We start from the raw sequence: 14,769 nt of genomic DNA, 5'->3' as shown, positions 1-14,769 counted from the left end.
GGCTTGGTTAAAGCTTTTAGGAAGCTGGTTCTTTTTTTTTTTTTTGGAAGGTGGGGGCAGGTGTTACTTCCCTGGAGTTGCGTGATGGTCATTGCCACTGCCGTCCTTTGGCACTTTGTGTAGAGATGGAAGCCTGGACAGTGATCAAATCCATGAGTACAGCTGGATTTTTCTCTTAGCAGGAATATTCTCCCCTCGTTGGCACTTAATTCATCAATTTAACTTAATAAACTGTCTTAGAGTGAAGGTCCACATGAGCATCAGCCTTGTCTGTAGACGCTTTCTCTTAGAAGTTCAAGTAGGCACTCGGCTGTATTTCTTTTCATATTTGTATTCATTTTTATTAAACTGGAATATAGGTGTAGACAGACTGCCTTTTTCATGCATCTCGCAAGTATCTGATCTGACAAATGTTTTGGGGGGCCTGTGTACTTGGACCAAGGCATATGATCAGGAATAATTGGTTTCCTGTAGTTTTCACAGTCTGGCAGTTCACTGAAGCCACTATGAAGAAATCCAGTTTAGGACAACTGGTTTATTCATAATAATAATAATAATAATCTCCAGAGTGGAAACTGGCAGCTTCTGATGAGGTAGCACCTTATTCAGACTTCTAAATTGCTTTTTTGTTCCATCCGTGGGAAGAAAACTATCAGCCTAGACCAGTGGTTCTCAGCCGTTTGGGTCTTGAGGCATCATCCCTCCATAACTTGTGCGAGTTGAGTGCCACCCAGCCTCAAAAACTAATGTTGCTGAGGGGCTGTGATACCTGGTCGAGAACCACTGGCCCAGATCATGGGTTGATGTATAAATAATTCAGGAAACCAAAGTGCATAGTAGTGGGGGGAAATGGTCCTCTTAGAAAATTCCAGATTTTTTTTCAGGCCCATAGGAAGGTAGAAAAAGCAAACCAGTACCTAAATGCTTTGAAATACTACTATTCTTTGTTCAGACTCCTTGGCAACATGAGTGGATTGCTTGGCTTGTGTAAATGCTGATTTACTTGCTGGGTTTGTATGTGCTTGGACAATGTACCAAAGCGGTTCCAAAAACTTAGGCAGAAAGTTTTTTGAACTAGCGAAATAAAAGCTCTTTGTTAGCTGCTGTGGTTGACTTACTACTGTAGACTAGGTGACATGTGTTGCCTACCAAGTATGTTTTCTGAGCAGTGTTTGTACAGAGTTCATAGAACTTTAAAGCATGTAGCTATTGCTCTACCAATAAAAATAAATATCCTGTTACTACTACAAGGCTGAGATTTAATACAACTTGTTTTTAATGTCACCAAAAATACACTGTGTGGAATTAAGTCAGTGCATTCAAGTATGGTCAGCTTACTGATTTGGACTGCTGAATTTTCTGCGTTTTACCCTTATTAAGTAGATGAGCCAATAGTGGGGAAAGTTGTCTTGTTTTGTTTTTCTCCAGCACAGCTGCTCTTCTGGTTGACTAAAGTTGCTTCCTCTGCCTCTGCTTGTGTGTTGTTTCACAGAATTCCTTACTGTTCAATTTTAAGGCCAACATACTGAGAAGCAGGAAAGGTGCCTCAAGTGTAAAGTAACTTTCCAATTGCCTGCAGTGAGATGCTTATTCAAACCTGTTGTTCTTTCAGCATGAAATCAGTTAGGAAGTTAAATCCATGTATTTATTCACGCTTCACTAATTAGTGTGGGCAGCCTGCCCTCTGTTTGAGTGGCTCATCTCTTGTAACTACTCTGGCTGAAGATTTCTCAGTTTAACATGAATCCTGATGTGGTTGCCTTTTGACAGAAATCTTGTACTTGAATAACAAATTAGCATGGATGTGTACGCATCCTTGCAAGTAAGGGAGACATGGAGTGACTCTTTGCCCTATTAAAAAAAAAAAAAAAAGTGAGGAAATGCTGCCCCCCTCCTTTTTAAAGGAGAATTTTTTTGCTTGGCTTTGTGTTACAACCCAAACATTTGTTTCAGCTTTAGCAGTCCTGGCTCTTTTAAAAATAAAAGTATATCTAATTATTGACTTACTATACCCATCTTCACTGATCTTGTGCAACTTTGTTATAATAAAGGTCAGTGACCTATTCCTTAAATTTACCTTGTGGAATCTGCAACAGTTGCAATCATTACTCCCTGAGTGAAGTTAATGCTTCTTCCACTGAAAATGACTTGGGCAACTGGGTTCTTGCTTAGTAAATGTGACTGCTTCAGTTTTTGGGCACGAATGAGTCTTGCCTATTGCTGGAAGGATATTTCATGCTGCCAGAGTTTATGGCTGAGTTGTGTTTTGTTTTTTTTTTTGTTTGTTTTTTTTTTTATTGCTCAGCTCTTGAAGGGTTTCTTTTTTCAAACTGCTATTGTTTTAGTCTGTGTCCCAGCCATTCCTTCTCACTGACTTTGGCAAGTATTTTATCCTCTCTCTGAATGGTAGAGACACAAGGAAGAACTTGGGCTGGTCTGATTCCATTGCCGTGTCTTAAAACAGGGTGTCGCACTTACCCAGCCTGCAGTGCATGCAGTGTGCGGACTGGACTGGGCTTGTGTTGGCTCCAGTGCCAGTCTGGATCAGGTCCCAAGCTGTGTGCTAGAGCCAGTGTGTGGGTACTGTATGCCCTGGAGCCACCCCTTGTGCTGTATGCATTGCCCATGGTACTGATTACAGCCTGCATGCCAGACCAGCCTTGTGTATTTTGTGTAGTGCATAGGATCAGGCCAGATGGTGCTTGGATGGTGGCTTACTTAAAAGAGTTAGTCAGTCGGTATGGATCAGATCTGGCCCACGGAGCTCAGTATGGTAAATGTGGATTAGGATTTCCAAGTGATTGTTACCAGAGTGGATTCTAAATGTGAAAAATCAATCCATATTAAAGCTTCCTGTAGTAAGTCTATTATTTTCTATCAAAGCAACAATCTTGTTCAATTTCTTTGGCTTTTAGCTAGGATGCTTGCAGGCCCCTATCTGTCTTCACATTTCCCTAGAAAAGTCTGTCCTTGATTCTGTAGCAGAATTTGTCTCCATAGCGAAGGTTAGTTTTTCTTGTGACTGCATGATAGTCTTCTCTTTACTTTTAGTGCTCTAGCAAAAAAAAAAAAAAAAAGAATAGAGGAGAGGAAAGGTGGTGCTGAAAGGCATAGCAAGTTCAGGGCAACTTGTCAGAATGAAGAACATGTGCATATGTATGCACATAAAATAAGACCAGTTGCAAGAAATTGTAGCTTGTAGCTGCTTTAGTAGGGAGGCTTAGTTATTTTACAAGGCTTTCAGGATGCCTGACACAGCAGACTGTTCTGTTATACTGGCAGAAGCTCTGTTACCAGGAGCTTCCAACTGGAGCTGTGCAGGGCCTGTAAGATGCTTGTTTAATATCTTTGCCTCAGTTTATTTCTTAATTAGAAATGCTCCGTGGTGCTGGGTGTTGGATATGGGCTTGACTTGCTGTCTCTCACTTAAGTGTGCTGACGCACCATCTATGTAAGAGCACTAGTCTTGTCATGGAGTAGCATCATGCCCTGACATGCGCGTGTGCGCGCTCACTCGCATACAAAGTAAGATTTCTGTAATTGTTTAGGGCAGGGCTGTCAAATGGGTGGCCCATGGAGCTATGGCCAACGGGGCCTCTGGAGAAATGGAAAAATCATGAGTGGGGCTGCTGCTGAAATCTGGGGTCCAGAACCCCACTGTGGTCATGTTGGGAGCAGGGAGTGGGCCATGGCTGTGTTAACCCTCATGTTGTTGCCACTCACCTTGCTGCTATGTCTGCGAGAGGAGGCAAGTTTGATTCTCCTTGGCTTAGAGTAATCATGATGATTGATTTCTGCTTTCAGCTCACAGGCTCAGGATGAGAGTCTGGAGAGGATTTGCAAGTCATGAACATGTTTGTACTGAGCCAAAAGAAGTGCTTATCGCCTTGGTGGGCTACACATTGCACATACCATCTTGATTACCATCTTATTTTAGTTTCTTTATTTTGATTTCCATGTGACGTCAGCCAAAATCCAACAAGCCACTGCAGCTGAAGATGAGTATCTTACACCATTTTGAAAGCTGGTTGGCACTCAGTTGGGCAAAAAGCATGAGCTTGTTTTAAGCCGTTTTTGATAAACTAGACAAGTAATCACACCAAGAATTACAATGGAAGGTTATTGTTTTCAGAAGCATTCGTTTTTTTTGCATCTCACTTTCTTTGTATCCGGACTGAGATGCTTTCAGAAAGTACTGAGCATCTGCTCTCTGAAAACCACTCTTAGCAAAAAGGTTAAGATCTAATGGTGATATTGCTGGGCTAGCAATGACACCAAAATGATAATGTGGTATTTTCAGGCTGCTGTTAGCATGCAGCATACCTGTCTAGTTCCAGGAGCATGAGGACCAGTGTTCATAAAATGGTGGAATGGGAAAGAGGATGCAGAAGGAAGTGGAAGCTTACAGAGGGTTTTTTTGTTTTGTGTGGGAGTTTTTTTTCTCTCCTGTCCCGTTTCTGTGCCTCCTCCCCCAATATCTAAGACTGAAGAATCCTAGAAAACAGGCTGGTAAGAGCCTCAAGGTCATCCAGTCAAATCTTGGTCTTCAGCAAAGGATACTCTGTCTAACAGCTGCTTAAACTTGTGATGATGGAAATTATATAGCTTCTCTGAGTAGATGGTAAGGAAGGGAACAAAGGATGATTGGTAATGAAAGCTATTGTCTATGTGGAGAGTAGTTTCCTGTCTGGGAAAAGATTGAAAACACTGGCCCAACTTTGCTAAGAAACAAGTAAGAGCAAGTATAATGGAAGTTATACAAAATGGGAAGTAGCTATTTTTCCTCCCTCAGAACAGGAGGCATTCAGTGAACAAGTCTAAATTAATGAAAGGAAGTGATTGGGTTTTTTTGTTTTTTTGTTTTTTTTACATGGTATGCTAACCTGTGGAGGTTGCTGTCACAAGATAGAATTGAGACATTAAAATTGGTGATGATTTGTATTTGTATGGGCTATGCGCTGGCTCTACCATGGACTGCTGGTCTGCTGTGCAGGACGATGCCAACTGGCCCATGGAACCAGGAACTTGGCAGCAGGGGAATGGCAATTATTGCTGCCATTGCTTACTTGCCACCAAATTTCCAAATCCATAGGGAGCCCATCGGCTGGATGATATTGCTGTGCAGGCTGTATCCGGCCTGTGGGCTGGAAATTAAGCTCAACTGTGTTAGGAGGATTTCTCTGTTCTTTATTCCTGTGAATACCAGACTTGGGCTGTTACTGAATCTGCTATTTAGCCAGACTGTAGGAAGGCCCCCAAGTATAATTCCTAACTTGGCTCTTGGGGAAGGAGGGAGACAAAGGCAGTGAAGGAGAAGAGGTAGTGGGGGGAAAAGCAGTCTTAGATGGAGGACTGTTAAATAAATAAAATGTGAGGACTTTTCTTATTGACCCTCTTGAGTTGCCTGTTCTCAGTTGTTAATGGCATTTTTGTTTTAGTGTAGAAAATGAGCCAGTACTGTCTTGCCTTAAAAAAATGGTAGTCCCATACCACCTTAATGAGCAAGAGAGATCAGGTCACTTCTGTTTCCTTTTTAGATTTGGGAGAACTCTGCTTAAGCTATGGTGGGAAGAAAGAGCAGGAAGTTAGGTGCCGTGGAAGAGTCCTCCATTATACCTCTTCATGACAGCTGCTGCAGGGGACCAACCTGGTGATGTACGTTTGCCTGTCCTTTTTTAAGATTTTTAGTTAGCAATCTCTTGGACTTGCTTTTCACCTGTGCTGCAAGAGAAGGGAGGAAATGCTAGTTTCTAAAAATATACCTGCAAGTCAGTCAGTGCTAGCATTCCTTAATTCTAGGTTGTAATAACTCGCTCTTGAATTTCTTGATTCACTTAATTGAGATGCATAAATTGGTAAAATTACAGGTTTGCTGCTCAGTTCTGTTTGAACAAACCTGCTGTAAACCTCTTGTATTTTCATATCTATCTACCTAAAACTACTGCTTTATTATTTAAATGATATTTGTCCAACAGAAAGTATTAGTAGCAATCAGATTATTAGTCTGGTTTTGTTTCATGTGAAAGTTAATATATAAGCAGTTGATACAATCTTTCTAATTGGACCATAGAATACTTAGGCTAAGCTGCAGCTTTCCTTTTGATAACTTCTGTTAATGATCCTGCTAGAGCTGTTACGCTATTGTGCATTAATATCCTAATTCAGTAGATGTGAATAACATGATCAGTATCAAGTTTTTAAACAGAAAATTGCATGTAAGAGGGTCTGTTTTGGTGTCACGTTGGTGTAGCAGATAAAAGATGACATCAGTTCCTCCAGCGGGATAAAGTTCTTGGAGATTTTTTTTTTTCTCACCAATGCTTATCAATCTCCTAGAGATCAGTGGTTCTCAACCTTTTTAGACTTGAGGCCCACCTCCAAAACTTTTATAATTGAACAGCACCCCATTTCAAAAGCTAATTTATTTAGAGAGCTTATCTCCTTGAAAAGTACTGGACAATGGATCGGGGAACAGCCAGGCAAGGACTGAGTCTCAACCTGTGCTAATCTGCTTGCAGTCTATGAACTCTTCAAAGGATTTCCCATCACCCTGGTTGAGAATCACTGTGATAGATCTCCTTCACAATCTAAGGCTTTTTTTTTTTTTTAAGGTATAGAGCACTGGGCTGGGACTTGAGAGATTTCCTTAGACAAATTAGTTCATCTTTGAGTTTTTGTTGCTCTATTTTTAAGAGTCATAGCACTTGCTTACCTTGTTATAGTGATGTGAGAGTAATGCGATTACTGAGGACTCCAGTACCATAGTGGTGGGGGGGAGGCACATAAAAATCCAGATGATGATGATTTCTGTCCTTTGTCTTCATCAGAATAAAGTCTTCCTCTTTCCTGTGCTCTGATACTGCCATTGTTTTAAAAAAATTGCATCATGAGTTTAAAGATGCCAGCCATATGTCTTGTTAGTGTCAAAAATTAGTGCCCAGATCTCAGGAGAAGAAAAAAAGAGATGTGGTCTCTTAAGAGTGGGTGAATTGCAGTGTTCATTCAGCAACTTTTTACAGCTCTGTCAGCAGATTGATGCTGTTTTTTTATCGTATCCTTCAAGGAACATCAAAAATGTACAGTTCTTGGTGGCTGTTTTTATCTGATGCTGGTGTTTGAGGGTGGAGGAGAGAGCACTTGTATGTTCTCTGCAGTAAAATGTTACATATTTCTGACAGGCTTTGGTGGTATGGGCTTAATAGATCCTTGGCACTCCCTCAGCCTCAGATCTTTTTCCACGGGACTGGTTGCTTGTGGCACGGATCATTTCCAAGCTCCTGGGCAGTGGTAAGAGAAGCCCTGTGCGATTGCAAGACCCCCACCTAGAGACTGTAGCAAAAAATAGCATGCACAAAAGGGAGGAGGCAAGCGAAAGCAGCACGTTCTGTAGATGCTGTGTTGCCCATTGCAGCACTGACGGACAAAAATAAGCCTGCCTGTAACTATCACTGGGATTCTAATTACCATTTTTAAGAAAAGGCTAGTACCCGTTTTATTTGGCAACAAGCGTGTTAACACAGATGAAAATACACAAACGAATCAGTGTACTGCGGAAGATGAAATGCTTCCCCTGTCAATTCTCAAACACTATTAAATCCACTCAGTCTAACACCAGTGCCTTGATGTCTGCCTCTTTCTTTGACCAAGGTATGGGAATACAGTATTCTTAACGGTGAGTTTATTTGATTTAAAATGCTTCATTAGTTGCTTTGCTCTCAGTTTTGTTTTATGTGAAATACGAAGAGCAGCTGTATTTTAATAGGAAAATTTTTTTTTGCTTATCTGAGTTCATGTTTGTTTTGCTTATTTTACAATGAATAGCTCATTTGTGGTATAAAAACATAAAGGCTTCTTAGAAGCATCTTCATTTTTAAATAAGAGTTGTTTTTCTGTTAAGGTTGCAAATAAAGTGCTATTTCTATTTTTTTAATTCAAATCTCAAATGGTCAAATAAATTGATCTGTGTTGTCTGGGTAATAGAATGATGAAACTGAAGTTGATCAAGCATTTCCAGTTTAAGTCTCTTGTCGCTATCGAAGGAGCATGCTGGTTTTTTTGTAGAGTGTGGGGATGCTAGCACTAAAACTTCATTCACTGGGGGTTCATGCGGCTGAATCTGTAAACAAACCAGAAGCTGTATCTGCTTGAAGGCTACTAGTCAAACCACTCATGCAGACACACAACCCCTCTGAGGAACTAGGCTTAAAAAGTGAAGTGAGAGACATGATTTGAACTGGGAGGTCTCCTTTGTGTAACTGCCTGACAGAGCGCATTTAGGGTTAAAATGTAAGCAGTATAAAAGATGGGTGTAAAGCTATCATAGAAAACAGGCAATTCTTTTTCTTTCTTGGACAAAGACTGTAACAATCTCCTATTGATTTCAGCTGAACTGTGTTCAAAGGGGAGTGAAATCAAACTAACTTCAGAATGTTTTGTTTTGAGAATATGTATCTAGTATGCATTTATTACCTGCCTTGCTGTTCTGATCAGTAATATATGCTAAGTTTCAGGTAGCCGCCAGAAAATCTTGTAGCAAGTTTCGCTGTTTTTTAAGGTGGGGAAATAGAGTTGGGTTATATGAATGCTCTTAAACTGCAGGAGGAGTCAGCATCAAAGCCAGGATTGGAATTGGGCTCCTAGATCTCCTCGGAGTGCTGCTCCCTCCCTCTCCCTCCTACCCCCCTTTGCTCAGTTAGAAATGTGTGTTTGGTTCTTGAAATGTAATTTGGGTTATGATGCTAAATTATTCATGTAAAACTAAATCTGCAGCTCTCCAAGTCACTGGGACCACTGTTTGTCAACTGATATAAAGATCAGGCTTTATTAGTGATTAGTGGCCTTAAGATTTCACAGCTGATTAAGTACTTTCCTTTAGAATTAAGCTTTTTAGTGAGGGTAAAGGTAGAAGTCTTTCTCTTTTCCAGGCAGTCTTCACCCAAACTAGATGGTGATTGGAGTTTCCTGTTCAAAGATGAGCTGCCAAGCAATTACTTATGTTAAGGAAAAAAAAAAAGAACGACTAGCTGAGATCTGCTGATAAAGAAAATATGATTAGATGCTTTGCATTTAGTACCTTTGAAAACAGCCTTTTGGATAGCTTATTACTTGCTTATGTTTTGGCATCTAAATCATCAGATGCAGCATTTCTTTGCTTTTTTGCTCATGCCCTGTGACTAGTCATCTACCTAGATCATCACAAATCCTTGTTCTTTAAAGAAATTTCAGATGTGAACGTTAGGGAGAGGCAGGCAGTACGAGATGCTGGTGACTGGGAGTAACTGGTATTTTTACTTTATTTTTTATCTTAACATTTTATTTTTACTTTTATTTTTTCCATAAAACCTGTTTGTGAAGGGAATATTTCATTTTTTTGATGGGCCTTTATTGCTCAGTGTTCCTTTTTGGCACGATGCAGAAGCTTGACTTTTTAGAAATGAGTCTAAATAACACCTGCGTATTTAACTTTGATTCTGTTAGTGAAACAGTTGAATCCTGTCTCTACTTGTGTATAATTCTGATGAGATATAGCATGTGCTCTGCTCAATTCTGCCCTCTGTGGCGATGAATGCTGCTCACTGGAGAGCAGTACTGAGTGGTGGATATCTGACATCCTCCTATACGTGCCAGGAATCTGACTCTGCATCTTTTGTCCCAATAACGTGGGCATTTTGCAGCTCAGTTTGGCTTGCACGTCTAAGCTGTCTTTGCATTGCGCAATTTTAAGACAGCCGTCTATTCTTGTAGCTACTATGTACTGCAGTTGATAGAAAACACGGCAGTTCTAACGCCCTCAAAGGGAACCTCCCAGCCTTTTGAAATGACATCAGGATGATTTCTGTGTAACATCCAACATCGCCTCTTTTAAGTTTTCCATCTAAAGAAAGGAACAATTTTTTTTTGTTTCTCTTAAAATGAAAGAAGCTTGTCATTGCGTCTCTGCTGTCTAGTGTCATAGCACTTATTTCTGGCCTGACTTCTGGCAGAAACCCTTGATATTTTAAGGCAAGGCTGTCTCTGCTCAGCATACAAGTTAATAGCTCCTTAGACTGTTTAAAATATAAAGCAAGAAAGAAGAAAACATCCAGAAAAAATCCTTGCAGTGCATTGTCCATCTGCATTACTTCAGTAATAAAAAATGTAAAGACCTTTTTTTTCTGCCTGAAAATAGCTAACTTTCTGATGGAAAAAATCTGTTTCCTAGTAGCTGCTCAAAGATGAGGTATTGTCAGACATTGTTAAACTGTTTCATGAAAGGTACAACGCAGCAAAAAAGGTCTTAGTTAGACATGTTTATGTAAAAAAAAAAACATTAACATTTGCTCTATTTGCAAAATTATCATCTGAAAAATGAGTCTGGGTTTGTTAATTTCCAGAATCCACAAGGGAAAAGCATATGCTTGCTGTCTATTTATCTTTGTCATCTTTGACCCTATACAGTACATATATTGTATTACTAGCTACTTAGGAGATTCAGAGCTTCAGAGATATGTTGAGTTAAATTGAGGCTTTATATGGCAGTGGTGGTATAAATGTAAACTTGATCATTTTCCATTAATTAAATTTTCAGTGTAATTTCCATTTTGGTAAAGGAAGCAAAGTGTAATTCTGAGTTATACCTATACAGATATTGACATTAGGCATGTCATAACTCATGAAAACAAGTATATGTGGGTTTTTCTTTACTAGAAATTTGCACAAGTGAATCCATCCTTGTGGGCATAAGACTTAATTCTTCTCATAGATATGACATTTGCATTGCCTATGCAAAAACTGGCTTCTGCTTTATGTTGTAAGGTTTTGGCCTTAGAGGGATGATTGGTTCAGATCCCTATTCAGTATGCACTGTATTATTACACATACTTGTCCATTTTTCTATAGGACTGTGTAAAACAAAAGACTCAATATATTTGGCAGATGAAACCCCAGTGTAATATTGGAACACTAGCAAATAGCCCATCAAGAGTGACGGGGATGGGTAGGGACAGAAGCCTGCGCCCAGTCCCCCTTTCCCTTCGGACATGGCGTGGACTGTTCCCCACCTCCCTCCCTGCTGCTTTGGGCCAGGGCCTGGGCCTTGCCCCCCTGCTCTGTCCCCTCTGTTATGGTGGCGCTCCGGTCCCTGCCATCCCCCTCTGCTCCTCTGGCCTTGCCTCTCTCCCTTCGCACTGTCATGGTGGCACTCCGCCATCTGTCTCTGACTGCAAAGAACACTGATTGGCTGCCGAGACAGCCAGCCAGAGTGCGAATAAAGCATTACGGATGGACGGGCAGACGGACTAAGGCTTTTATAATATTAGAATTTTCTTATTTGGGAAGTGTGTGTGTGTGTGTTTTACTCGGGTGGAGATGCTCAGATGCCAGCATCTAAGACAGGAGCAGGCAATATATGGCCCACGGACTAGATTCGATACATGGAGAGACTTTGTTTGGCCCACGGCAGGTCCGTTGGTCCCATCTGGCCCATGGCATATCCCACCACTCCCTGGGCATGCAGCAGGGCAGGGGCGGCTCCATAGCTGGACTGCCTTTCTAGGCAGCCCAGCTGGCAGCAGCTCCTTCCAGTTGCCACCACCACTAGCCCCAGCCCTGTGGCTCTGGTGGGGACCTGCACGCACAGCCCTGACCCAAACCTGCTTTATGCCCGCTCCGGACTCAGCCTGGTGGAGTGGACCAGCAAAGCCCTGATCTTGGTGCACCCCACAGCTGCTCCGGACTCGCCTGCCCGCACTGGGCACCTGGGCAGAAGCTGCTGCTTGGCGCAGGGAGAAAGCATTCCCGCCCCTTCACTGCTGCTGGGTCCTCGCTGCAGCCACCTGGAGCCTGCACCCGACTCCCACCACTGCCTCACTGGGTGGTACAGAGGCAGTGGTGATGGTGGCCGAGAGGAGCTGCAGGGCAGCCTAGGTGCAGGCTCAGAGTGGCTGCAGCAAGAAGGGCCTGGCGGGGGGGAAGGGGGGCACTTTTTCCCCCGCACTGAGGAGCAGCCTCTGGTTGGCTGCTGCCATTGCTAAGCATGGGTTGATGGTCCAGAGCAGGCAGAGGATGGGCTGCGTTGGGTTGGGTCTATGTGCACAGGTTCTCTCTGGCCAGGACAAGTTTGGAGTGGGCGTGGGGCAGGCAGGAGTCGGGACTGGGGCTGTGCAGTGTTGGCAGTGGTGGGGAGGAGCTGCAGGGCGTGAGGGCTCCAGGCTGTTGCAGCTCTCCAGAACTGCCTATATGGCCTGCAGGCCCAAATAATTGCCCAGCCCTGCTCTAAGGAATGCAACGAAGCAGAATAAAAAACAACTACCGTCAGATTAGGATCCAGGTTCAAATAAGGGTTTCTTTTAGTGTATGTTAAAAATAAAAAAGAATCCTCTCCTATCTCGCTACCTCTTTTTGAATTTGGATCCTAATCTGACGGTAGTTGTTTTTTATTCTGCTTCCTTGCATTCCTTAGATGCTGGTGTTCCTCCATCCTAGTAGAACAGTTCTGCCCAAAGTTTTCAGATTTGACTCGTGTTAATTAGTTGGATTTTTTTTATATGAGTAATGAACCTGGGCCCAGTTCTTGTTCCTAAAAATGATCAGTTGAGGTCTACGTGTGACTAGGGCTTTAGGAATAATTTAGCTGCTTGTAACAACCAATAACCCAGTATGTCTGAAACACAGTAGTGAATATCACTGAACCTGGATCGCTAACATTTTTTGTTCTGTGGATGAGGAGGAATTGGTTTTTAGTTACTCCAAAAATGCTTTGCTGTTCTGTGGTTGGTTAGAAAAATCACTGTTCCTGGCCTTTTTTTTTCCTGTAAGAGCAAGCAGTTCTGGATATTTGCCTGTAGTGTATAATTTTACCAAAGCATTTTCTCTCTCATAAAAATGAGATTAACTTGACAGGTTTCATTTTCAGAAAAGTTGGTTTTTACCTAGTTATTATTTATAACTTCTTAGCTCTTTGGAAATGTGCATAGATGAAATAATAACTTACGGGTTCTTCTGTTTTTCTTTTTTTGATTATGCAGCGGATATAATTTCTACGGTAGAATTTAACCATTCTGGAGAATTACTAGCAACAGGAGACAAAGGAGGTAGAGTTGTCATCTTTCAACAGGAGCAGGAGGTAAGTACCAATGGCTTAAAATGAGTAATGTTAAAATCCTTCCCCTTTATCCTCAAAAGACCTTAGAAGTGTGTAACAGGTTGTATGCAAAATGTCCACTTGTAGAGCCACTTGTGGGGAGCCCCTTAGAATGGTTATTAGGCACAGATGGTTGCCCTTTGAAGATGCACTAAAACCTGTGTTAAGGATTAGCTGAGAAATGAGGATTGGCCTGAAATGTGAGAGAGACCTAAAATGTCCCTTTCCACTTTGATATCAATCAGAAAAGGCTACTTTAAGGTTATGTCAACATTACTTTCTTTACAAGCAAATATTGCGGTAATTTAGCAACAGATATTTTCTTCCAGCCACACCTTACAACCTAAAGATCTTAGTAAGTTCACTTTAGTCCAAAAAGTAAAATGAAGTGGCCATGGAGCTCCGGAAGCAGTGCGGCCGCTTTTACAGTGAGGGAGATCGGACTCGCCGACTGGCGTCAAGAGGCATCAGACACCCATGCCTTAAATTAATTCTCTTGTCTTCATAGCTTGTGGTAGAAATTTGGATGTTTAGGCCTGTTGCAAAGCTTATCCTTACTGCCCTGTAGTTAGCTAACAAATCATTATCCTTTCAACAGACATTACCTCTAAGTTAAGTCTCATGTAGACCGTTGTCCCTGGCATCATGGCTCACAGGACCATTCATTTGTTGGATGTCTTGCCCTCAACTGTGAAACATGTACGACTTAAGCCTAAAGTCAAAGGCTTGCTGATTATTTAGACATATAAAGTAGCACTTCAAATATTCATCCTGTGTCTCACTTCAGATTCATTACTGAATTCTGTGGAATGGTGTGTAAAAACAAGCTTAGTCCATTGCAGTGGACCCTGTTTTGCCATTTTGCATTTTAATATTAGGGTCTCACAGTGTCAATGTATTCTTAAAAATAGTCTTACAGTGGAATTGCACTGCAGTCTAGGTTTTAAAATCTTCTTTCCTGAGGAGTGAGAAGAAGTCACTTTGTACAAATTATACAGTACGCAGTTTAGTGAGAGTGTCGCTGGTAAATTAATCGCAAGGGTTGAAGTACAGAAGGATCCATTCAGAAAAAGGATGGAGCCCAGTGATTTGGAATAATTCTCAAATGAATGACATTAATATCTTTTTTATACAGCCTTTTATTTTTTATCTCAAAGTGTTTTACAAACACTAATAAATTGGTCCTGCCATCATTCATCCAAGGTACTAAAAGTAGTAGATTTGGGAACTAGAAGACTTATGGCATGAGCTTTGTGCTATAGAAGCTGTGCCAAAGACCAAGGGAAATATTTAATCTATTGGAAGATGTATAAAACACTTAAAAGCAACTAATAGTGATAACTAATTACTAATAGTGATAGTCTTAAGGTAGAACTCTAAGTACCATGAGCACATGGAAGCAAATATCTGGAATGTAGGACTAGAACATGTCATGTCAAACACAGAATCCCTGTAGGTTTTTGAAGCCCTAGGTTTTTTTTATTATTGTGTCAACGGAACAGAGCAGGGCATGCAAAAGGTGCCAATCAGTGTGTGACATCCATGTGGTTAGGATTATCTCAGTATAATTTTACCCAGAAGTGAATTGTGCTCCACCCCCCCCCACCACTTCACCCCACCTCCCCTCCCCTACAGCCCTTGCTGATCTG

General features: G+C 41.5%; 1 protein-coding gene across 2 annotated transcripts in view; it reads left to right on the top strand.

The window, feature by feature from the left end:
• Positions 1-14,769, top strand: part of PPP2R2A (protein phosphatase 2 regulatory subunit Balpha) — a 98,524-nt gene that overhangs the window by 60,407 nt on the left and 23,348 nt on the right. For both annotated transcript variants that reach the window (XM_019504009.1, XM_019504018.1), the window contains exon 3: positions 13,005-13,102. In XM_019504009.1, coding sequence (XP_019359554.1) covers positions 13,005-13,102 — 98 coding nt within the window. The remainder of the gene's footprint in view (positions 1-13,004; positions 13,103-14,769) is intronic.

This window comes from Gavialis gangeticus, unplaced genomic scaffold (assembly GCF_001723915.1).
Source record: "Gavialis gangeticus isolate Ggan-Ray unplaced genomic scaffold, GavGan_comp1, whole genome shotgun sequence".
Classification (NCBI taxonomy): domain Eukaryota; kingdom Metazoa; phylum Chordata; order Crocodylia; family Gavialidae; genus Gavialis; species Gavialis gangeticus.
The sequence above is the reverse complement of the archived record's forward strand: the minus strand, read 5'-3'. Positions and strand labels throughout refer to the sequence as shown.